This window comes from Amblyraja radiata, chromosome 28 (assembly GCF_010909765.2).
Source record: "Amblyraja radiata isolate CabotCenter1 chromosome 28, sAmbRad1.1.pri, whole genome shotgun sequence".
NCBI lineage: Eukaryota > Metazoa > Chordata > Chondrichthyes > Rajiformes > Rajidae > Amblyraja > Amblyraja radiata.
Genome location: NC_045983.1, coordinates 29507753 through 29533891, shown reverse-complemented (window position 1 = coordinate 29533891; position 26139 = coordinate 29507753). Strand labels below are relative to the sequence as shown.

Genomic DNA, 26139 nt, shown 5'->3' with positions numbered 1-26139 from the left:
TTCCTGAACCTGGATGTTGTAGATTTCAGGCTCCTGTACCTTCTACCTGAAGGCAGCGGAGAGATGAGTGAGTGGCCAGGATGGTGTGGGTCTTTGATGCTGGCAGCTTCAGTCCCGATGCTGGCAAAAGGGATTAGTGTACTTGGGCAAGAAGGTCGGCATGTATATGGTGGGCCGAAGGGCCATTTCTGTGCTGTATAACTCTATGACACATGACTTTAAGTCATCTTAACAATGTGTTCCTCCTTGGTCCTTTTGTTCCTTCCCTCCCCATTCGATACCTTCACACTTGCCTTGAAGCCCCTCTCTAAATGCAGCACCATACATTTCTCTGGACTAATTTTCCATTTTGCCTAATTTGACCAGATTATCGAAGATAGGCACAAAATGCTGGAGTAACTCAGCGGGACAGGCAGCATCGCTGGAGAGAAGGAATGGGTGACGTTTCGGGTCTTGTCACCCATTCCTTTTCTCCAGAGATGCTGCCTGTCCCGCTGAGTTACTCCAGCATTTTGTGTCTATCTTCGGTTTAAACCAGCATCTGCGGTTCCTCCTTACACACTTGACCAGATTATCCATGCTGTCTTGCAGTCTAAAGCTCTTATTATCACTGTCATCCACAAACGTATTTGTTATGCCCTCGATATTTAAGTGTTTATCTTTTATGTATGTTACAAAACGCTCGGGGTTGTGTATTAAATCATGCCAAACTCCACTGGTACCAGCCTTCTGATTACAAAAGCTACCAACAAACATTACTGACTAAGAAGGAACTGCAGATGCTGGTTTAAACCGAAGATGGACACAAAAAGCTGGAGTAACTCAGCGGGACAGGCATCATCTCTGGAGAGAAGGAATGGGTGACGTTTCCCACCTCTGAACTATTACTGGATCAGCCTTGCCACTACATTAGATCCTATGGGTTTTTTTTCAATTTTGAGCTACCTGCCATGTGGCACTCTTATCAAATGCCTTGCTAAAATCATGCCGACATCTAAAGCACGAAACCTCAACCTTCCTTGTTTGGAAGATTGAGGGGGGATCTTATAGAAACTTACAAAATTCTTAAGGGGTTGGACAGGCTAGATGCAGGAAGATTGTTCGCGATGTTGGGGAAGTCCAGAGCAAGGGGTCACAGTTTAAGGATAAGGGGGAACTCTTTTAGGACCGAGATGAGAAAAACATTTTTCACACAGAGAGTGGTGAATCTCTGGAATTCTCTGCCACAGAAGGTAGTTGAGGCCAGTTCATTGGCTATATTTAAGAGGACGTTAGATGTGGCCCTTGTGGCTAAAGGGATCAGGGGGTATGGAGAGAAGGCAGGTACAGGATACTGAGTTGGATGATCAGCCATGTTCATATTGAATGGCGGTGCAGGCTCGAAGGGCCGAATGGCCTACTCCTGCACCTATTTTCTATTTTCTATGTTTCTATGTTGCCTCAAAGAATCCAGCCAAGGTACACACAATGTTCTTTGACAAATCGCTGCCGATTTCCATGGTTAATCTGTGCCTTTTCCAATTGAAGTTTAATTGTCTCTGAGAATGGATTCCAATGCACCATCAAAGTTAATGACCTGGCTTGTAATCACTCTCCGTGTCCCTAATGACCCGCCACCCCGACCTCACTCTTTTTAAGCTGGTACAAAGTTAGCAATTCTTCACTTTCAAGCCTCCTCTCCAATAGCCAGGAATGATAGTAAAATTGCCACCTCTGCAGTTTCTTCCCATGCTTCTTTGAACAGCCTAAAATGCGTTTTATCATCTTATCCGCACCAGATGATTTATCCTTTTTCAAAAGGGAAAATGCTGTAATACTTACTCTTCCAGCATTTAAATTATATATTCCCCATTTCACATTTCAGCAGCATAACAATAGCATTGTCGTCAATACTCTCCCCCCCATTGAAACCTTGCACCAGAAATTCTTTAAGCATCCTTTGCCTCTACACGGCACGGTGGCGCAGCGGTAGCATTGCTCTCTTACAGCGCTTACAGTGCCAGAGATCCGGGTTCAATCCCGATTACATGTGCTGTCTGTCCCGAGTTTGTACTTTCTCCACATACTCCAAAGAGGTTGATTGGCTTGGTATAAATGTAAATTGTCCCTCGCGTGTGTGTCGGATAATGTTAATGTGCGGGGATCGCTGGTCAGTGCGGACTCTGTGGGCCGAAGGGCCTGTTTCCATGCTGTATCAATAATAATAATAAACTTCACTACGGACTCGAGGTCCAGACAAGGGGCAACATTACATAAAAATATCATAAAATACATATAAAATCTTAGTATATCACTTATAAAAGCATCATAAATTATATTAAAAAAACACAATACATGAGTTAAAAATCCAGATCAAAAGAATGATCAATGTCCTACAATGAGACAACGATACCAGTGTCTCCACAGCTGGGATTCGTAGCGTGTAGTGCTAACCCTTATGTTTGACAAGGCCACAATAATTACATGTTCAGAGTCATTTATCCTGCAAATGAATTTATACATGTGATTTCTTAGGATAGCTTCTAAAGTACTGACTCCTGCAGCCACAAACATATTACTGGCACTACACCATCTAGGTTTCCTTAGCAGTGTTCTCATGGCATCGTTATATGCCACCTTTAGTCTCTGCATACTTGTCTATCCATAGTTCGACCACAGGTGCGCAGTGTAGAGTGGTGTGCAGTATGCTCTATATAGCGACATCTTCACCACATCTGCACACGCACCAAATTTACGCAAGAGAATATTCGCCTGTACATACAGCATGCGTCGTTGCCAATAAATATCCTCATCATCAGTCATTTGGTCAATAAACTAAACTACACCAAAGTTATCTTTTTGAGAGGACAAGGGGTGGATTCACTAACACTTCATGCCACTACTTTTTGCATAGAGTACACAATTTAACATGATAAATTTGTGATCATGAACAAATCTAATTAGTCAGGATTTGTTGTCAAAATATGGCAAATGATAAATGTGGTTTAATTTGAGGGGTTTTTTTGTGTGCATTTGCCACATGCTGTTTTAATCTGCAACACGGGCAGTGATGTGGTGAGGAAGAGAGACAATAATTTGAACATAGCCACATGTTGCTGGAAGGCTCACAACACTTTATTCTGCATGACAAAAATGCAATCTTATCCTTTCTGGTATCTCCTGAAATCTATTAAATGTCCAATAATTAAAAATATAAACACCCTTCGACAATGGTCACCGTTTACAGTGAAATCTCTCTAATTCAGAAAGTAAATAGCTTAAATATTGTAGGCGCTATAAACAAATATCACATTTTATGTCATTATTCTTGTCCTATTTCTTTCATCATTCCTTTAATTATTTATTTTTCTCCTTTAGTTTAATTCAGAGATACAGCGCGGAAACAGGCTCTTTGGCCCACTGTGTCTGCGCCAACCAGTGATCCCTGTACACTAACACTATCCTACACACTCTGAGGGCAATGTAAATAAGTAAGTAAGTTTGTTGGCCAAGTATTCACATACAAGGAATTTGCCTTGGTGCTCCGCCCACAAGTAACAACATGACATATAGTGACAGTTACGAATGACTCCAAAAACACTAAACATTAATAATAATAAAACATTAATGATAAACCACCATTGATCATGCATGTGAACCAACAAAATACCAGATCAAAGGGAGGCTACAGACTTTTGGCTGTAGAGTAGAGCAACTACTCGTGGATAAAAACTGTTTTTATGTCTGGCTGTGGCAGCTTTGACAGTCCGGAGTCGCCTTCCAGAGGGAAGTGATTCAAAGAGTTTGTGGCCAGGGTGAGAGAATCTGTTCTGAAGCCAATTAACCTACAAATGTGTGCATTGTTGGAGTGTAGCAAGAAACCAGTGCACCCGGAGAGGGTGATGAACATTTGATAATCATGGCCAGACACAAAATGCTGGAGTAACTCAGCGGATGAGGCAGCATCTCTGGAGAGAAGGAATGGGCGACGTTTCGGGTCGAGACCCTTTTCCGGTTGAAATAGGACTGATACTTATCACTGAGGTTGACAATATGACTGCCTTTCAGATGATCAATGGCACATTATGCTTCCTCATAACATTCAGTATCAGGATGTTAGATCGTATTCCAAAGCATGTTTCAGCCACTGCTCGGAGATTGCTGACTGCCTGCCCTTGGGTCTCTCAGTTTCTTTTACCATGATCCTGGATGAAGCCTGGCTTCCAACACATGGACGCAGGGATAGTGGAAGCAGCTAGCTGCACACGGTAACCGATCTTGACGGCTGGTGATGCCCTACCCCCGGGCTTTTCTGCTCTTCGAACTGTCACTGCTATTAAATGTTTGTGGTCACAGGTCCACAAGGTCACAGAAAACTAACTCAAAATGAAAAATAATAAAATGATTTATTGACTTTGACTTGCTCTAAATGTCATGCCCTTTTTTTTTTTTTTTTTTTTAATATAAATTTATTCAATTATTAAAAAATAATATTACACTACAATAAAACAAGCCAGAACCCACCACCATAATACAATACAAACATGTAACAAACTACTATACAACTATGATACAATCCTTATTGAGGATACATTCAACACCCTGCGGAGCCCAGCGGTCCCGGAACTCCCTCAGGGTGCAATGTCATACCCTTTATCCTGTACCTGTGCAGGGTGGACGGCTTGATGGTAATCATGTATAGTCTTTTTGCTGACTAGATGGCATGCAACAAAGAGTCTTTTCACCGTACCTCGGTACACGAGACAATAGTAAACAAAACTGATTCATGGTAGAAAAAAATAAAAATATTGAAACTGGTAATTAAATCAAGTTATATATTTTTTCCAGCAGCGTTTTTTTTCCATTTATCCTGTGGAGGTTTAGTAGAATTAGGGTAGCACGGGGGTGCAGGCTGTAGAGTTGCTGCCTTACAGCACCGGAGACCCAGTTCGATCCCGATTAAGGGTGCATGTCTTTGTACTTTCTCCCCGTGACCTACGTGGGTTTTCTCCGAGATTTTCAGTTTCCTTCCACACTCCAAAAACGTACAGGTTTGCAGGTTGATCGACTTGGTAGAAATGTAAAATTGTCCCTAGTGTGTGTGTGTGTAGGATAGAACTAGTGCGCGGGGATTGCTGGTCAGCGCGGACTCGGTGGGCCGAAGGGCCTGTTTCCGTGATGTGTCCATAAACTAAACTGAACACATTTACCGAGAGCTGGAACATCTATGGAAGAGTCCACCAGGGCAAATGGTAGCATAAGCAGCAGGGAAGAAGGTAGACTTATACCCACACCACTGCTAGGCATTGTGACCTCCACTGAGACACCCTGATCTGTCCCAGGATAATCACTGGCATTACGGTGGAACATCTTCCCCTGGAGAAAATAAAGGCCAGGATAAGATTTGGTTTCAACAAAGTTCTCAACTATTTCCACTTCGGCACCATTGGTGTTAATTAGAGCATGTTCTCCACCATGCTCCTTGCAGCCGATAACTGGATCTTTTGTCTTGCTGATACTGAGCGAAAGATTGGTGCCCTTTCACCATGTTCCTAAGTTCTTAATTTGAGGAAGGACATTCTTGCTATTGAGGGAGTGCAGCGTAGGTTTACAAAGTTAATTCCCGGGATGGCGGGACTGTCATATGCTGAGAGAATGGAGCAGCTGGGCTTGTACACTCTGGAGTTTAGAAGGATGAGAGGAGATCTCATTGAAACATATAAGATTGTTAAGGGCTTGGACACGCTAGAGGCAGGAAACATGTTCCCGATGTTGGGGGAGTCCAGAACCAGGGGCCACAGTTTAAGAATAAGGAGTAAGCCATTTAGAACAGAGAAGAGGAACACTTTTTCTTACAGAGAGTGGTGAGTCTGTGGAATTCTCTGCCTCAGAGGGTGGTGGAGGCAGGTTCTCTGGATGCTTTCAAGAGAGAGCTAGATAGGGCTCTTAAAATTGCGGAGTCAGGGGATCTGGGGAGAAGGCAGGAACGGGGTGCTGATTGGGGATGATCAGCCATGATCATATAGAAACATAGAAACATAGAAAATAGGAGCGGGAGTAGGCCATTCGGCCCTTCGAGCCTGCACCGCCATTCAATATGATCATGGCTGATCATCCCACTTAGTATCCTGTACCTGCCTTCTCTCCATACCCCTTGATCCCTTTAGCCACAAGGGCCACATCTAACTCCCTCTTAAATATAGCCAATGAACTGGCCTCAACTACCATCTGTGGGAGAGAATTTCAGAGATTCACCACTCTCTGTGTGAAAAAAGTTTTCCTCATCTCGGTCCTAAAAGATTTCCCCCTTATCCTTAAACTGTGACCCTTAAATATTGATTGGTGGTGCTGACCCGAAGGGCCGAATGGCCTACCCCTGCACCTGTTTTCTATGTTTCATAGTTTGTGATCAGGCCCACCGCAGCGATGTCATCTGCAAACTTGTAAATGGAGTTAGAAATGAATTTGGCTGGACAGTTGGGAATGTGTATGGAGCAGTGACTGGGAACGATACAGAATTTCTGGAAATGAATGAAGATTTGGATTCCATTCCACTTTCTTATATCTATTTGTAAAAAAATCCCATCAGGACACTTCTGTCATGTAAATCATAATAATAAACCTCATTTTTAAATAGAGGTTTGCTCATAATAGTGCTGCCCACAGAGTCGCAGAGAGTGGAAAGAAGCCCATCTTGCCCACACTGGCCAACATGTCCCATCTGCACTAGCCCCAGGTCAGATCCATCAGTCTAACAGGACAGACCCAGCTAACAACGGCCTGTTGCCATTATCATCGTTACTTTTTTTGCATATCTTTCATTGTTCTATATCTCTCTACATCATCGTCTACATCTCCCGTTTCCCTTTCCCGTGACTTTCAGTCTGAAGAAGGGTCTCGACCCGAAAGGTCACCCATTCCTTCTCTCCAGAGATGCTGCCTGTCCCGTTGAATTACTCCAGCAGTTTGTGTCTGTCTTTGGTTTAAACGAGCATTTGCAGTTCCTTCCTACACAGGGCAGATTCATTGGTGGGAGGTTATATAGGCCATCTGCATGCGTAGTCCATAATATTTTATCTCCATATGTGGCAACTATATGATCATATCCGCATGTTTCTGATGTACGCTTCTATTTAGTTTGCCCACTCTAGTTAAACATAGAAAACAGGTGCAGGAGGAGGCCATTTGGCCCTTCGTGCCTGTACCGCCATTCATTGAAATCGTGGCTGATCATCTACAATCAGTAACCCGTGCCTGCCTTCTCCCCATATCCCTTGATTCCGCTAGCTCCTAGAGTTCTATCTTACTTTCTTTTAAATTCATCCAGTGAATTGGCCTCCACTGCCCTCTGTGGCAGAGAATTCCACAAATTCACAGCTCTCTGGGTGAAAACGTTTTTTTCTCATTTCAGTTTTAAATGGCCTCCCCTTTATTCTTAGACTGTGGCCCCTGGTTCTGGACTCCCCCAACATTGGGAACATTTTTTCCTGCATCTAGTTTGTCCATTCCTTTTATAATTTTATATGTTTCTAACTAAAGTTCCTCCTAAAATTTCCTCAGATAAGATTACAGCTGATGATTTGAATTCCAATCATAAATACATAAATCTAATGTATTAAGCAACCAATGGATCACAAGATGGATTATCAGGGCAACTGCACTAGATAATGTTTTTAACTATCTGAAGCAGCCATATCTACAGATACATGGCATTTTATAATAGCATACTGTAATTTCAAATTTGTATTCTCCCCTTTAGCAACAAACAGGAGGGGTTTGGATTTAAACGTGGCTCAATGTTCGAATATTTTTCTTTACTTATTTATTCTTCAGAATATGGGCATCGCTGGTAGGGTTGTCAACTTTCTCACTCCCAAATAAGGGACAAAAGGTCAAAATACGGGACAAATTCCCGACAACGATTCGTTGACCGACTCAGCCGTGGCTGGGTGAATGATGAGTTGGCCCGGGTACTGGACTGCACACAAAGCCCAGCCGGCGGGATAGCTGAGGAGTTTTGGCGCGCGCCTGCAAAGTCCGGCCCCCCATCCAACTCATGAACCGATGTTCGGCCGTGAGAAGGAGGGGTGGTGGTGGTGTCGGCGGTAAGCGAAGGTCTGAAGGTCAGACAGCTGGCCGGGCTGCCGACCGACAGGGAGACGGGCGAGGCGCTTCTGCTGCTGCACTCCATGGGCTGCACTACGTTGGGACGGGTGAAGAGGAGCCGGACGCGGCACTCCGACCCGACAGTCCCCTCGACCCGAGTAGTAGCAGTCAAATACGGGACAAGGGCACAAACCAATCTATGGCACAAACCAATTTAGCCCAATATACGGAATGTCCCGGCTAATACGGGACAGTTGGCAACACTAATCGGTGGCAAGATCAGAATTGACCTCTCAGCTACTAATTCAGCTTGAAGTGAATATCTTGCAAGGCCACTGGGCAGACCTGGCATCATATGTATGGCAAAGATAGGTAGATAAGGATTGTGGATTTCCTCCCCTGAAGGGCATTAGTAAATTAGATCGGTTTGTGCAACAATCTGGAAGTGATTGCTGATCACTTTTTTAAAGGAATATTGCAGGTTGATAACTAACTTTAAAGTCCTCGGGTGCCTGAGATGAATTTGAATTAATATCCTTGCATTTTTAGTCCAGGCTCTGGGGTGGGAAATTGCAACCTTCACGTGATCCGCCCTGTTTCGACGAATGCAATCAACCCGGCGTGCACAACCAAATAAGATCAAATAGAACAAGGTGTCCTACAACTTTAGGCTGTGCACGCCATGCGCAAGAAGAAGTTCGGACTCTGGATCGCTGGGACAGTTATTTAACCCAATGGTAGTTTAGTTTAGAGGTGCAGCGCAGAAACAAGCTTTGCGGCCCACCGAGTCCACGCCCACCAACCATCCCCGCACACTTACACACTCCAAGGACAATTTACAATTATACCAAGCCAATTAACCTACAAACCTGTACGCCTTTGGAGGGTGGGAGGAAACCAGAGATGCTGGAGGAAACCCACGCAGTCATGGGGAGAACGAACAAACTCTGTACAGACTTCCCCCGTAGTTGAACCCAGGTCTCTGGCGCTGTAAGGCAGCAACTCTGCCGCAGTGTCACCCTGCTGCCCCAGGTTGAAACATTCAAATTTCCAATTTCAAGTAGTCTCCACCCATTTCACCCAACATCTCCAAAGAACCCCCCCTCCCCCTCCCCAGTTATCCTAATCCTTTTCGGCCCATGCATTCATCTCCCATTCACGCCCCCCCCATTTCCCTTTTATCCCCCATCTTTCCCCTCTCCTGTCCTTAACTATACATATTCCTCACTCAAACTCTTCATTCCACTCCTCCGCTTCTCTGCTTATCTGACACCTATTTGTCTCCTTTTCGCCACTAGCCTTTGTTGCTTATTCCATCAATTAAGAACCTCCCTCCTCCCCAACTGTTTCCACCTAATCCTTGCGAGGCTTTGTCCCACACCCACGCCTCTTTTCCAGAATTCCCCCCCCCACTAACTCCTATCAGTCCTGAAGCAGAGTCCCGCCTCGAAACACGGACTTTCCATTCCCTCCACGCATACTGCCTGACCCACTGAGTTCTTCCAGCACTTTGTGTTTTGCCAGTAATTTAACTCGTGTGGTGAACAGTTCTAAATTAGGCATCCGATCCCGGGCCACCCCAGTTACACTGTGTGAATGAAACTCGAGACGTGTAAGCTCTTTCCAGGATTAATGCTGCTAATACTACTCATAAAGTACAGCAAATCCCATAATAACATCAGGTTGTTGAATGAATATCTGCAATATTTTTGTCAGCACAGGTTTTATTCGGCTAATTTAATAAACGTGATTGTTCAGAGAGTGTTTGCAAAAAGACAATCCCGTTGAAAAGTCCCATGACTATGATTTAATTTCACAGCGGGTTGTGTCATATTACTTATGTGATGCACGCAATATCTCTTGCTTGCATTCAAAATACATGTTCCTAAGTGGTAGGAGCAGGATAAGGCCCATTTGGCCCATTAAGTCTACTCCGCCATTCAATCATGGCTGATCTATCTCTCCATCCTAACACCATTCTCCTGCCTTTTCCCCATAACCCCATACCTCATTCTTGCTATTGAGGGAGTGCAGCGTAGGTTTACAAGGTTAATTCCCGGGATGGCGTGACTGCCATATGCTGAGAGAATGGAGCAGCTGGGCTTGTACACTCTGGAGTTTAGAAGGATGAGAGGGTATCTCATTGAAACATATAAGATTGTTAAGGGCTTGGACACGCTAGAGGCAGGAAACATGTTCCCGATGTTGGGGGAGACCAGAACCAGGGGCCACCGTTTAAGAATGAGTAAGCCATTTAGAACGGAGACGAGGAAACACTTTTTATCACAGAGAGTTGTGAGTGTGGAATTCTCTGCCTCAGAGGGTGGTGGAGACAGGTTCTCTGGATGCTTTCAAGAGAGAGCTAGATAGGGCTCTTAAAGATAGCGGAGTCAGGGGATATGGGGAGAAGGCAGGAATGGGGTACTGATTGGGGATGATCAGCCATGATCACATTGAATGGCGGTGCTGGCTCGAAGGGCCGAATGGCCTACTCCTGCACCTATTGTCTATTGTCTAACCCCTGATACCAGTACTAATCAAGAATCTATCTATCTCTGCCTTAAAAAATATCCATTGATGTGCATACCTGGCCATTTTGGATATGATTTTTGACGAGCTAAATCTAGTTGTTGGTGGAAAGAGCTGGTGCGTTAATCGCCTGCCCAGATTTGTTCAGGTCCAATTTTCTCCCAAAGGAGAACTTTGAAGAAGATCCAATATAAAAAGGGCAGACCAGCAATTCCTTACATCATCCAGACTGGTATGTATTTCTCTGGGCGCAGTTTGTGTTTCGTTCCTGCACACCTAAGATAATGCGGATTTATTTTCATCTCAATTTCGTATGGATTTATTTTGCTTTCCGTAAACCTTTCTATAAAAGCAACAATGTCGATGACTAATGCAATCATAATGGTTTGTTCCTAAATATTCTCTTCCTGAAATATATGACTAATTTGCTGCAGAGGCTGCTTAGAAGCCTTTTATACTTGGACTAGAATTCATTACAAGCAGCTCCACGTATGTATAAATCAGCAATTTATAACTGATGGATACATTTAAAGACAGCAATGAATGTATGAGAACCCATGGACCATCTAAATAGAGAAATTCCTTTTAATTTACACTCAATTTTGGAAAAAGACGACAGTTTCCACAGTGAAGATGTGGATTACTGATATGTCCGAGACACTACATTTCGAAAACATTAGGCAAGGCAAGGCAAGGCAACTTTATTTATATAGCACATTTCATACACGAGGCAGACTCAAAGTGCTTCACATAAAAACATGTCATACAATAAAATAGTAAGATTAAACGAGAACTTACCAGTTTGAAGTTTGATCTGTATTTTATGAGGAGTTACGATGAGGGATTACGTGAAGAACCCGCTCAGTGCGCAGGCGCGGCATACTTCCAAGCAGCGGTGTGGAATCACAGATAGACACAGTTATTTTGAAGTAAACATAGTAAAGATAAGGAGACATCAATTTATTAGTTTGATCCATATAATGAGGATGGGAGCGGAGGGCACGTAATCCCTCATCGTAACTCCTCATAAAATACAGATCAAACTTCAAACTGGTAAGTTCTCGTTTAATCTTACTATTTTACTTCGGAGTCACGTGAGTGACTACGTGAAGATTTCAAAGCTCTGTGATTTCAAACCGTGTAACAGTTTCATTTCACTCACTGCCGAAGTTCTTGAGGGAGGAAGTGTTATCGTAATGAACCAATGAGTCTATTTGTAGAAAAACACAATGGTATTTTTTAAACAATAACAACAAAGAATTAAGTTGCTCCCCTGGGCTTAAATTAAATATTTGCAGTTCGTAAATCTTTACTGCAAATAAACCAGGTTTTGCCAACGGCTTATTATAAAATTTCTGAACGGTCTTTTCCCTTCCCACCATCCTGCTGTAGCCAGGATGTGGTCTATAGGCATGTCCATTCTTTAGCCATCGACATGGATGCTGCCCTGGTGGAATAAAATTTGTACATGTTAGTGTTTATCCCAGCAATTTCTAGCACCTGCTTGAGCCATCTCGCAATGGTTTGGCTCGTACCCCACCATAAGGTTTTTGTGACTGACCCACAAGGCTTTTCATCTCCCTCGAATATTCTGGTTGTGTCTATGTAGGATAGTAGGTGGGTCATGGCACATAACCGTGGTTCTGGTGGGTAAGCCACGACTGGATTAGGTGTTCCTGGTCTGCTCTGTTTGACCAGTCGCTGGATAACGACAGATCTGGTCTGGAGCTGTGATCACGTTGTCCAGTCGCAATAGGTGTAGTGACTGGACCCTCTGAGCGGATACAAGTGCCATCAACATGAGCGTCTTTAGTGTAGCTTGCTCGAGGCCGGGGGATCTGGCTGGTGGCCATTCCCTGAGATATGTCAGGACCACACTGATATCCCAAATATGGGTATACCTGGGCTTAGGGCTTGATATTGTAAATGCCCTTCATCAGTTTTACCACCAGTGGATGGGATCCCATCGCCTGTTGTCCTGGCGCCGGTTTGAGATAAGCAGAAAGAGCACTCTGCGCTGTGTTGATGGCACTGTAGCTGATCCCTACATTGTGGTGTAGATGGCCAGGAACTCCAGTATGTTGGTGGCTGTAGCTGTTGCGTATGTTGTCCATGTTTCCTGGCAGTACTTCTCCCTTTTTTGATGCTGGTTAAGTACTGCCTCTTGGTGGATGTTCGAAGGGATGCCGACATGGTGGTGATGGTTTGTTTGGACAATCCCAGTTCCAGGTAAGGTCTGTTCAAACTTGCAACCCAGGCGTTTAATTTTCTCATGGCATGGGTGTTTAGCTTACCTGGTAGGTAAGTAGCTGATAGCCAAATATGTCTTTCGACATACCATTGCCAAATCATGTTGACCAATTTGTCGCATGATAATGATTTTATGCCACCCATATGGTTAATATAAGCCATCACCGTAGTATTTATCAATTTGTAACCGAACATGCAAGTGCTGCATATTAGATACATATGCTTTTAAACCATAAAAGGCGCCCAACATCTCTAGATAGTTAATGCCCAGTGTAAGTAGTAATGATGACTCTAGTTTAGTCCATCTACCACTTGTGCTGGATATGGAGTTAGTCGCTCCCCAGCCTTGAGCACTGGCATCTGTTTGAATAACTAAAGTAGGGTTAGTGATAAAGATAGGGCTGAAACTATGCCAAACGTTTTCTGCCCACCACTGTAGCTCTGATATTGCTTCAGTGGGTAAGTTCATGACACGATCATAGTGACCTGTATGTCGTTTTATTGCCCGTACCTTTGCTCTCTGTAAATTTTTTGATAGTGCAAAGGTCCGAATTGTGTAGCCGGAAATGCTGCTACCATTTCCCCAATTACTCTTGCTACTTGTCGAATAGTTGGTCGCTCGTTGACCATTAATTTGTTGCATGATTGTGCTAATTCAACCATTTTTGCCTTTGGCAAGGTAACAGTCATATGGACTGAGTTAATTGTGAAGCCCAGGTAGTCCATGATAGTGGATGGCTTCAACTTAGATTTATCTGGATGTAGGACGAACCCCAGAGTTTCGAGGAGCTGTTTTGTAGCTGATACTGCTGCCACAGCCAATTCCATCGTTTTCCCTACTATCAGAATATCCTCCAGATATGCCATGACAATATGTTTTTGTTTTCTTAGTATTGCCATGGCTGGGTTCAATATTTTGGTGAATAATCTTGGGCTGAAGTTCGCCCATAGGGCAATGCTTTGTACCATCCAGATAAATTTTAGGTATCTGCGATGATCCTTGTATATGGGTACTAGATAGTAAGCATCTTTAAGATAAATGCTTGCCATGAAGTGTCCTTTGGAATTCAGTTGTTTGGTAGTAACATATGTCTCCTTTTTGAAATGTATATACTTAACAAATTTGTTTAGTGATGTTAAGTCAATGATGATGCGACAGACACCATCTTTTTTGGTTTTAGTGAATATATTCGATACAAATTCCAAAGGTTCATGTTTGGTCTTTTCGATGACCCCCTTTGTGATAAGTCTCACCAGTTCAGTTTGTCCCTCACGTTTCTCTTTGACGGAGGGAGAAATACCCTTTGGGCCCATTGTTGAACTGGCGGCGTTTTTTCTGACATGAATTGTATTTTATATCCTGTAATGTTGTTGAGTATATACTTGTCACTCGTGACCATACCCCATGCTTCTTTAAACAAGTGTAATCTCCCCCCTGTTAATAAAGCACCCTTATTCTCTATATGCTGGTAGGGACCAGACCCACCTACCTCCATGGTTATTGGCGATTCTGTTTCTTCATTTTCCTGAAGATTTTGTTCTGACGTGCTGGCGATGTTGGGGGGAGGCGCATTTTCCAGAGGGTCCGCTGCGGGCCCTGATCTAAAAGATCTTTGGGGATAATGTGCGGACCCCAAGCGTTCACCAGTCCCATATTGCGGACGTCGACTGGTGGATGCCGTGGGGTGCTGCCGCTTGGGTATCGGAGGTCTTGGTTTGCTCGTCCCGGGGCCTGCCCTCATTAGGCCGAAGGTTTTTGATGCTTCCTGCATCTCCTTCAGTTTTTTATTGAGATCTTTCCCAAATAGCAGCGCGTCCGTCTCCGCAGCTGGGGCTTTACACAAGCCAGCAAATTTGGGATTGAGGGCAGGTCTTATGTTTCCCTCCGGAGATTGTTGATCTCAAATTGTGTGGTACACATTAATGCCAGCACATCCTGCTGGCAGGTATCCATCTCCGTGGTCTCCACGGAACGAGCAAAGGCTGTGATGGCCGACGTCAGGAGCCTTAGGATCCGCTGTAGCTTGAGTTCTTGGGTCCGGATGTGTGACCCACATGCCCCCAGATTTGGCTGTTGACACTTTTTACTTTGAGGGCCTCACCGTTTTCTGGTGCTGTGTTGTTTCAGCACCTCAGCGAGCACCTTTTCCAGTAATGGTTGATGCTGGCCGCCATTCTTGGTTCCAGCGGTGCTCCAGCCCGTGGGGTTGCTACAAGCGGTCCATCACACCCAACAGCTCTTCATGTTCCTGCACCCCTGGCATACTCCCGAATTCGTCCGCCTGCCCCTGTTCCAGACCAGCCCAGCCCTGGTCACCAATGCCAGTCTCCAGTAATGAGGGAGCAGAGGGCAGTGTATGAAGCACTGTGGAGGGGGTGCCTGACCTCCCTCCGCAAGAGCGCTCTTTCTGCGCATCTCGCTGGAGCTGGATGCAGCTCAGGCGGCTGTCTCTCCTCCATTTAGGTGGAGACATGTCCCCGTCCGACGAATCGGACGCCACCGGCCGGATGCCTGTTCGGATGGCTAGACATCCAGCCCGCAGTTCAGGCACTAGCGGGACTGGGCTCGGCGCGGTGATGGGGATAGCGGAGCGCCCGGTAAATGTTCCTACCGCCTTCTTCTGGAGCTTTTGTGCCTTGTAGTAGCGAGAGCGCCCCTCAAGCAGCGCGTCTCGCAGGCACCTGCTCCGTGAGCCGCTCCAGCGGCTCAGGCGGCTCTCTCTCCCCCCGTGCGGGTGGAGAGACGTCCCGTCCGACATCGGGAACACCTGCCGGATGCCTCTCGAGTGGCTATGCGTCCAGCCCACTGCTCAGGTACTAGCGGGCTGGCCTCGGCACGGTGTCGGGGAATTACGGAACACCGGGTAACGCTCCTACCGCCTGTTGCTGCCCCCCTCCCCAACGGGAAAACGGGGGACAGTTTTGTTCCAGAGCCTTTTTCTCTGCCTGTAAAAAACACAAGCAGAAAAAGGCTCACCTGTAAAAGAAAACCCGACCTCAGGGTACTCACCTGACGGTCCGGTTCATTCTGTAGCGGGAGAGCCTAACTCCCGTGGCAGCCGCTGTTGCACTGCTGGCGTAATGCCGCGCCTGCGCACTGAGCGGGTTCTTCACGTAGTCACTCACGTGACTCCGAAGTAAAATGAAATAATAAAGTGAAATAAAATAGAACTAAAAGAAAAGAAAAGCAAAATTAAAAATGCATTATAAAAAGTGCAAAAGTTAAAAGTGCAATGTAGTTAAGATTTAGCTGAAAGCTAAAGTAAACATAAAAGTTTTCAGTCTTGTTTTAAAAGTGGTCAAAGTTGAGGCAAGTCTTAAATCTTCAGGAAGTTTATTCCAGCTATTTGTTGCATAATAACTAAATCCTGCTTTCCCATGTTTTGTATTTACTCTGGGAATCACTAACAGATTGGTTTCAGAAGATCTTAGCGGTCTAGAAGGCTTATATAGTGGAAGCATGTCAGTGATATACTTTGGTCCTAAACCATGTAGTAATTTATAGGTGAGCAGCAGGATTTTAAAATCAATTCTCTGACATACAGGGAGCCAATGTAAGGATTTAAGAATTGGTGTAATGTGTTCAAATGTTTTGGTCTTTGTTAGAACTCTAGCAACAGCGTTCTGAACAAGCTGTAGCTGCCTGACAGTTTTTTTTGGAAGACCTGCAAGGAGACCGTTACAATAATCTAGCCTGCTAGTAATAAAGGCATGTACAAGTTTTTCTAAGTCTTGGCTGAAAAAGCAGATCAATTTCTCAAGACATGGTTGCCTTTCACTGAATTTCTGCAACAACGGAACGGTCAAACACAAATTTAAACCCGATGCCAGGGATGGGTGGGGAGGGGGGGGGGGGAGGTATATCTCCATCTTCTCTTTTCTTATTTCTTTTCTTTCCTCTTGCACTTCTTTGGCAGCTTTTTAGGGTCTTTTTCTTACTTTCTTTTATTTTACTTCTCTTTCTCCATTCTCTTCTTTTTTTCTCTCTTTTTTAAAATTTAGGTTTCAATGTTAAAAATGAAGCTGTACAATAATTGTATGACTGTTATGTCGATTGCCTTATCCCTGTATCCCCTATATTATTCTAAATACATTTTTTTTTTAAATTAAAAAAAAAGATTTACACTTTTGTGGAGGTTATTTCTTTTGACTAACACTTTTGGGCAAGAAAATTCCTTTGAAGAATCTGGAAGAAACTTTGAAGAACTGCTTGGATGGGAGTGGCAGCGCCTAACGGCAGCGGCTCGACTACAGTCGTCTGTCTTTTTTTATTTTTTGTCTTGTTAAATGTATGTCTTTGAGTCAGTTTTTATTTTATTTTTTTAGCTGTGTATATGTGGGGGGTGGGGGGGGGGGGGCTGTGGGGGAAACCGTTAATCTCTTCCCGGTGCAGGGACCCGACTATTCCCTGTCGGGTCTCGGATGTCGTTGGGCCTAACATCGTGGAGCCGACGGCAACCTCCGGCCGGGACTAGCCTGAGAGCTCCAGTTGCAGAGCCTGCGGAACTGACATCGCGGAGCTGGCCGACTTCGGAGCGGGAAGAGCTGTGGTGGCGCGCGGCTGCGACCCGACCTTTGGAGTTCGGAGGCACCGGCCGCAGACCCGGTGGACGGGAACATCGGGAGCTCGCAGGTCCCTGGTGGGAGACCGCTTTTCCGAGCTCCGCAAAGGCGACTTCTCCCGCTGGAATCGCGGGTTTGAAGGACATGGAGCCGCGGCCTAACATCACCCGGCTTGGCTTAAACGCCCTCAGGACTTACCATCGCCCGCCGGGGGCATTAACATCGGAGCCCCAGTACGCCTCGACACTGCAGTTGGACTGCTGGACCACGGGAGAAGGAACAAAGGAAGAGATAAAGACTTTGCCTTCCATCACAGTGAGGAGATGTTGGAGACTCACTGTGATGGATGTTTATGTAAACTGTGTTAAGTGTGGGTCTTGGATTGTTTTGTAATGTAAAAAAACTGCAGAAATGGAATTCCGTTCAAACCCAGGTTTGAATGACAATAAATAGCATTCTATTCTATTCTATTGATGTTGATGTTCATGAGATAGGCTGTGGGCCTCTTAAATAGAACTTTATTTGCTGGAGAAATGAATTACTGCTTTCAGCCAGGCAATAAGCCTGCTCCAGCGACAAGATTGGTTGCCCCAATAGACTAGTTTAGTTTGGTCTAGAGATATAGCATGGAAACAGGCCCTTCGGCCCACCGAGTCTGCTCTGACCAGCTTCGAACCCGGGTCTCTGGCTCTGTGAGGCAGCAACTCTACCGCTGTGCCACCCTTTACTGTTTATTATGGAATTAGAGGAGCAGGAAGGCTGTCTCCACCCCACAATCTGAACAATGACCCCACAAGGCCTGGCCTTCATAAGTTGTAGGAGCAGGGTTAAGCCATTCGGCCCATCAAGTCTACTCCACCATTCAATCATGGCTGATCTATCTCCCCCTCTCAACCCCATTCTCCTGCCTTCCCCTCATAACCCATGACACTCGTACTAATCAAGAATCTATCAATCCACCTTAAAAGTATCCATTGACTTGGTCTCCACAGCCGTCTGTGACAATGAATTCTGCAGATTCACTTAGAGTCATAGAGTGATACAGTGTGGAAACAGGCCCTTCGGCCCAATTTGCCCACACCGGCCAACATGTCCCTGCTACACTAGTCCTACCTGCCCGCATTTGGTCCATGTCCCTCCAAGCCTGTCCTTTCCATGTTCCTGTCTTAACTGTTTCTTAAATGTTGGGATAGTCCCTGCCACGACTACCTCCTCCGGCAGCTCGTTCCATACACCTACCACCCTTTGTGTGAAAAAATTACCCCTCAGATTCCAATTAAATCTTTCCCCCCCCTCACCTTAAATCTATGTCCTCTGGTCCTTGATTCACCTACTCTGGGCATCTCGGACTTAACCCCTTCTGGTTCGAATATCCAACTTCATAGGATGTAACTCCAACACTGTCATGCTAATTGATTCAGTAACATATGCAGACAATAATCACATGTAGATGCATTGTGTACAGGTACCACACAACCCCCAGCTCACTGTATCCTCTACCATCGACCTCATGACAATCCAATAACAGGTATCAGATCAGATGAATTACTGCCGCGTTGATTTAATTATCTGAAACACAGAAATTCAATTTTTATTGTTTCAGAGGGGATATGTGAGAGGCAGTGTCATTGAAACGAAAGCTCGGACTGAATCCCGATTAGCAGTCTCACCAAAAGATGAGTGTGGCTTTTCCTTCTTTGTAGGCGATGATCAAACCTCTGTGTGTTCCCATCTATTTCTCTTATGGTGACCAATCACCATTGACAACTCACTGCAGATAACTGCTTCAAATGCTCAATAGACCACCGCTTCTATTTTACCGGATAAATCGAATAATGCATTTTTCAAATAACATGAAAAGGCAAATCATTTACATTTTTGCATCCTTCCCGAAGAAGAATGATTGACACATGTAAATAAGGCAGGTACAAATCGGACCTGGAGTGGAGCTGCTTGTGTGGGGTTTGCATGTCCTATAGACAATAGACAATAGGTGCAGGATTAGGCCATTTGGCCCTTCGAGCCAGCACCGCCATTCAATGCGATCATGGCTGATCATCCCCAATCAGTACCCCGTTCCTGCCTTCTCCCCATATCCCCTGATTCCGCTATCTTTAAGGCTTAGGCTGGATGCCATCTCCCAAAATGGGGCAGGCAAAAGGTATTAAAAATCAACTTGCAATCCAACTGTGCCTGAGACAATGGCGAACCGCAATGACGTAAATAGCACAAACTATGTTTGCCACTGTTCAGAGATTAGAAATACAGCGTGGAAACGGGCACATCGGCCCACCGTGTCGACCATCGATCACCCGTACACTAGTTCTATGTTATCCCAGTATTGCACCCTTCACACTAGGGGCAATTAACAGAAGCCAATTAAGTTACAAACCTGTGTGGGAAAGAACTGCAGATGCTGGTTTAAATCGAAGGTAGACACAAAATGCTGGAGTAACGCAGCGGGTCAGGCAGCATCTCTGGAGAGAAGGAATGGGTGACGTTTCGGGTCGAGACCCAGTTCTTCAGGCTGATGTCAGGGGAATGGGCGGTACAGTGATAAAATGTAGTCGGAGACAGTAAGACTGGTCGGAGAACTGGAAAGGGGGAGGGGATGTAGAGCGAGGGAAAGCAAGGGTTAAGTGAAGTTAGAGAAGTCAATGTTCATACCGCTGGGGTGTGAGCTGCCCAAGCGAAATATGAGGTGCTGTTCGTCCAATTTGCGCTGGGCCTCACTCTGACAATGGAGAAGGCCCAGGACAGAAAGGTCAGTGTGAGAATGGGAGGGGGAGTTCAAGTGTTTTAGATTAGATTAGATTAGATCCTTTATTTGTCATTCTGACCTTTTGGTCTGAACGAAATGTCGTTGCCTGCAGCCATACATATAATAATAAACAACAAAACACACAATAAACACAAATTAACATCCACCACAGTGAGTTCACCAGGCACCTCCTCACTGTGATGGAGGCAAAAGTCTTAAAGGCACTGTCTCTTCCCCTCCTTATTCTCCCTCTGCGCTGAGGCGATCCAGGCCTCCGATGTTGTTACCCCACCGGGCGATGGTAAGTCAAGTCCCGCGGCTCAACCGAGCTCCGCGAACGGGCCGGTTCAAGCTCCGCGGCCCGGGGTGTTGAGCATCCAGGTAGGTTTAGGCGGACCGAGCGGAGGTGTTCAGCGGAACGATCGCTGAGCCTGCGCTTGGTCTCACCGACATACAGGAGTCCACACCTGGAACAGCAGATTGAACCCAGGTCTCTAGCGGGTGTGGCAGCAGCTCTACCGCTGTCCTTTTCCTTCGAGTGATGCAAGGAACAACATACAGTATTTATACATTGTCAATGCCATGGAAATGTGGCATCATTTAGTATTATATCCCTTCAACAATAATGTTACAGTATCAGTACAATAGTTAATACAATAGTACAATCGCTGCATATTAGCTGCCCTGGTCCATACGTCCCAAGGTGACTTGAACTATGTTGTTAGTTAAACAAGGCAAATACAATCAGAGATAATCCCAAATGATCGAATCTGCATGAAAAAGTTGTGACTAAAATGCTGATAATTTAATGTTGGCTATCATTAATCAAATCTAAACAGTTTAATCATTAGACCCATGGTGTTGATAATGTAATTGCATCTTCTATATTCCACATGCATACACCGACTGTTACTCTTGATTATTCAGAATGAGAACTGATGGCATTTATTTTGTTGCCGTAATTGAATTGGAATAAGTTAAATCGTAATTTTCAGGGCTGGTATGATTATTGGCACTTATTGATTGAAATGACCTTCAGATGTGTCTGCTTTTGGAGAAATCTTAGATCGACACAAAATGCTGGAGTAACTCAGCGGGACAGGCAGCATCTCTGGAGAGAAGGAATGGGTGACTTTTTTCGGGTCGAGACACTTCTTCAGACCGATCAAAAGACTTCTTCAGACCGCCCCGAGACATCACCCATTCCTTCTCTCCGGAGATGCTGCCTGTCCCGCTGAGTTACTCCAGCATTTTGTGTCTATCTTCGGCTTAAACCAGCATCTGTAGTCCCGTCCTGCACATTTAGAGAAATCTTCAGCTCCCCATCGTACTTCTTTAGTTGTTGTAATTTCCCCCCCAATCTTCTCATCCTTGAGTTCTTGATCCCTGTCCCTTTATGAGCACTGGCAGCTTCATTAAATTATTCCAAAATTGAGATGCTTCATATGTGAGCTGGCCATCAACAGAGTTGAGCTAAATCCAGTTTTTACCTAAGGTCCATGCACTATCAAAGACTGCAAGAAACTTCAGTTCTCAGTTTAGTTAATTGTCACATGTACCGAGGTACAGTGAAAAGCTTTTGTTGTGTTAATAATAATAATAATACATTTTATTTATGGGCGCCTTTCAAGAGTCTCAAGGACACCTTACAAAAATTGAGCATGTATAGGAAAAACATGTAAGGGGAATGAAATAAATAGTAGAGACATGACTAGTACACAAAGTAAAGACAGAATTCAATACAAAACACAGCATGAGGCAATTAATGCACAGATGAAAAGGGACGGGGACGTGGGGCTAAGGATAGGCAGAGGTGAAGAGATGGGTCTTGAGGCGGGACTGGAAGATGGGGAGGGACACGGAATTGCGGATCAGTTGGGGGAGGGAGTTCCAGAGCCTGGGAGCTGCCCTGGAGAAGGCTCTGTCCCCAAAACTGCGGAGGTTGGACTTGTGGATGGAGAGGAGACCGGCTGATGTGGATCTGAGGGACCGTGAGGGTTGGTAGGGGGAGAGGAGGTCAGTGAGATATGTGGGGGCCAGATGGTGGAGGGCTTTGTAGGTGAGGACCAGGATTTTGTAGGTGATCCGGTGGGAGATGGGAAGCCAGTGTTGTAACCAGTCAGCGGAAAGACAACACATGATTACCATCGAGCCATTTGCAGTGTACAGATACATGATAAGGGAATAACGTTTAGTGCAAGGAAAGCCCACAAAGTTCAGCACTGCTCCCTGGTTGTGGTAGGATGATTCAGTTGCCTGATAACAGCTGGGAAGAAACTGTCCCTGAATCTGGAGGTGTGCGTTTTCACACTTCTGTACCTCTTGCCCGATGGGAGAGCGGAGAAGAGGGAATGGCCAGGTGACTCGTCCTTGATGATGCTGCTGGCCTTGCCGAGGCAGCGTGAGGTGTAGATGCAGTCAATAGAAGGGAGTCCAACGGGATCCCACCACTAGCCACATTTTCCCAACTCCAACCCTTTCCGCCTTCCACAGAGACCGTTCTCTCTGCAACTCCCTGGTTAACTCATCCCTTCCCAGCCAAACCACCCCCTCCCCAGGTACCTTCCCCTGCAGCCACAGAAGATGCAACACCTGTCGATACACATCCTCCCTCGACTCTGTCCAGGGACCCCGACAGTCCTTTCTGGTTAGGCAGAGATTCACTTGCACCTCATCCAACCTCATCTACTGTATCCATTGTTCAAGATGTGGACTCTTATACATTGGCGAGACCAAACGCAGACTGGGCGATCGTTTCGCGGAACACCTTCGCTCAGCCCGCGTGAACCAACCTGATCTCCCAGTTACCGGACACTTTAATTCTCCTTCCCATTCCCACACAGACCTTTCTGTCCTTGGTCTCCTCCATTGTCAGAGTGAGGCTAAACGCAAATTGGAGGAACAGCATCTCATATTTTGCTTGGGCAGTTTACAGCCCAGTGGTATGAATATTGATTTCTCTCACTTCAGGTAGCCCTGTCATTCCCTCTCTCTCTATCCCTCCCCCACCCAAGTCGCACCAGCTTCTCATTCTCACCCAACAAACAGCTAACAATGGCCAGTTTCCTTTATCACCATTACTTTTTTTACATATCTTTCATTCATTGTTCTTTATCTCTCCATATCAGCGTCTATATTCCTCATTTCCCTTATCCCTAACCAGTCGGAAGAAGGGTCTCGGCCCGAAACGACACCCATTCCTTCTCTCCAAAGATGCTGCCTGTCCCGCTGAGTTACTCCAGCATTGTGTGTCTATCTTCAATAGAAGGGAGGTTGGTTTGTGGGAATTGTGGACGCAGCCCAGACCAACACACAAACCAAACTGCCTTCCATTGACTCCATCTACACTTCATGCTGCCTTGGCATAATCACGAACGAGTCTCACCCCGGTCACTCCCTCTTCTCCCTTCTCCCAACAGGCACGAGGTATGTACGTGTGAAAAGGCACAATTCCAGATTTAGGGACAGTTTCTTCCCAGCTGTTATCAGGCAACTGAACCATCCTAGCAACTGCTGGACAGCAGTCCTGAGCTACTATCTACCTCATTGGAGACCATCCATAGGCACAATCATACTTAAGTACAAGAATGCAGGAATAGTAGATCACAACGAGACAGTACACACGAGTCACCGTGTTTCCCACGCCATTTAATATGATTAAAGTCCAAAGTTGCTAAAAATGTAGTCTCAACTTGCATCAAATTAGATTTTCATTGTTAGGATCATTTCACCTGAACAAGCATCTGATTGAGGGATCCACAATTGATTGATTGATACTTTATTATCACATATTACGGTGAAGTTCTTTTGTTTTGCACACCGTACACAAACTATTCAAAGAGTCCCCACATACAGAGCGCTGACAACGTTACTCTTCAATGTAGTCCCAATGGTCCCTCTCTCTGTCCTTAGCGACCCCCACTACTCCGGGCCCTTCCTTTGTTCTCTGTAGCCCCCCTCCACTCCCCACGCCTCACACCGGGTCTCTCATTGTCCTCGGCGCCTCCCCCCCCCCCCCCCCCCCCACCCCCCCCCCCCGCACGCCGAGTCCCCCTAGTCCTCAGAAGCGTTTCCTTGACTGGCCTCCAGCACCCACTGTAGGCCCTACAACTAGTAACTTGACGCTATAGTCTGGTTCAAATACAGTATTGATAACAATGACTTTGAACGTTACTTCCAAGCAGTATTTTTGTTACCAGATCTCGGTTGCCCAGAATGTGATATTCATGATTCCTCCCGGGCCACAATAATGCTTTTTTTTTTTTTTTTGCCTCTGTTAAATTGTGCAATTAGGTTCCTTCGTGTGAAAAGCGCTAATAATCCTTTCGCAATAAGCATCAATTTGGGTTTTATGTTTAATTATGCTTCTGGAAATCTGCCCATATAAATGAAAGGATTTAAATGTTGTGGACTACAAATGAGCGTTATTACACTATTGAAGGTCTGAAGAAAGGTCACGACCCGAAACGTCACCCATTCCTTCTCTCCAGAGATGCTGCCTGTCCCGCTGAGTTACTCCAGCATTTTGTGTCTGTTTTCGGTGTAAACCAGCATCTACAGTTCCTTCCTACATTGAATCAATATTCCCGTGTTCTTTCTCCCCAAAAGTCCTTTATTTGAACGTGGTATTTGGGTCCTACTGTTTTATTTTAGCAGATAGGAATCGATTAGTGGCCTCCAATCCACTTAATAGCAATTTCCATGATTAAGTTGTGCAGGAAGGAACTGCAGATGCTGGTTTAAACGGAGGGTAGACACAAAAAGCATGGAGTAACTCAGCGGGGCAGGCAGCATCTCTGGAGGGAAGGAATGGGTGACGTTTTAGGTCGAGACCCTTCTTCATCTATGATAGCATTTCAATGAGCTCTTGGCTCTGTGCTGGGCACTTGAAATTGGAGATAGTATAGGTCGGTTCTATCCCAATTTTCGAGTGTTCAGACCAGTCTGAAGAAGGGTCTCGACCTGAAACGTCACCCGTTCCTTCTCTCCAGAGATGCTGCCTGTCCCGCTGAGTTACTCTAGCTTTTTGTGTCCATGCTTACGTGCACGTGTTTGTGTTCACTTCAAGCTCGCTTGCTGAGAACCACACAGTCGGGCGTATCTGTTAAGCAATGGCATGAGTGTAAGTGAAGAAATCGTTCTGGGGTCAATAGTTATTTGTCGACAAACGTGCTGCTTTAATCGGCCATCAATAATGTCAATGCATTCTCACTTCTTTCCCCAAAGGGCCTGAAGTCAATGGACCACAACGGGCTTGCCGATCCATATGTCAAATTGCATTTGCTCCCAGGCGCCAGTAAGGTAAGGTTATGGTTTAAAGCCAGTCGCGTTCTCAGCTGCATCGAACGGGAGAGGAGAGATTAATTTTATCCATCTCCACAATATGAAATGCACTGCAAATCCACTTGGTATCGCAGATGAAAATCTGCTATCGCTTGTTGACTGGGAGCTTTTGTAATGCTTGGGACTATGTTTAGCGGGCAGGCTATTTGCACACAATTGCCTGTAATGCAGTAGAAATTGGTACTTAATTGAGAGTTTAACTCGGATTACAGGATGGCTTGTTCGGTAGATGAACAAATGGCACGGTGGCGTGCCGAATGGTGAATGATGCTTTCATAGCGCAGCTATAAGTCCGAGGACAATTTACAAGAACAACACTGACTCCATCGGTGGGAATTCAGCTGGGCAGGCAGGTTCCTCCAGCACTTTGTGTTTTGCTCGCCATTCCAGCATTTGCGGTGAATGAATCCAGGAGGATAGACAGTACTTCATTAGCGATGGACACAAAATGCTGGAGTCATGCAGCGGGTCAGGCAGCATCTCTGGAGAATATGGGAAGGTGACCTTTCAAGTCAGGACCCTTCTTCAGACAATCAGTACAAAAAAAAGAAGGGTCCCGACCCGAAACGTCACCTATCCTTTTTCTCCAGAGATGCTGCCTGACCCGC

The 26139-nt window shown here is 45.4% G+C and overlaps 1 protein-coding gene across 1 annotated transcript in view; it reads left to right on the top strand.

The window, feature by feature from the left end:
• doc2b (double C2 domain beta) overlaps positions 1-26139 on the top strand; it is a 256425-nt gene that overhangs the window by 76956 nt on the left and 153330 nt on the right. Inside the window, exon 3 of the mRNA XM_033046182.1 lies at positions 25415-25489. Coding sequence (XP_032902073.1) covers positions 25415-25489 — 75 coding nt within the window. The remainder of the gene's footprint in view (positions 1-25414; positions 25490-26139) is intronic.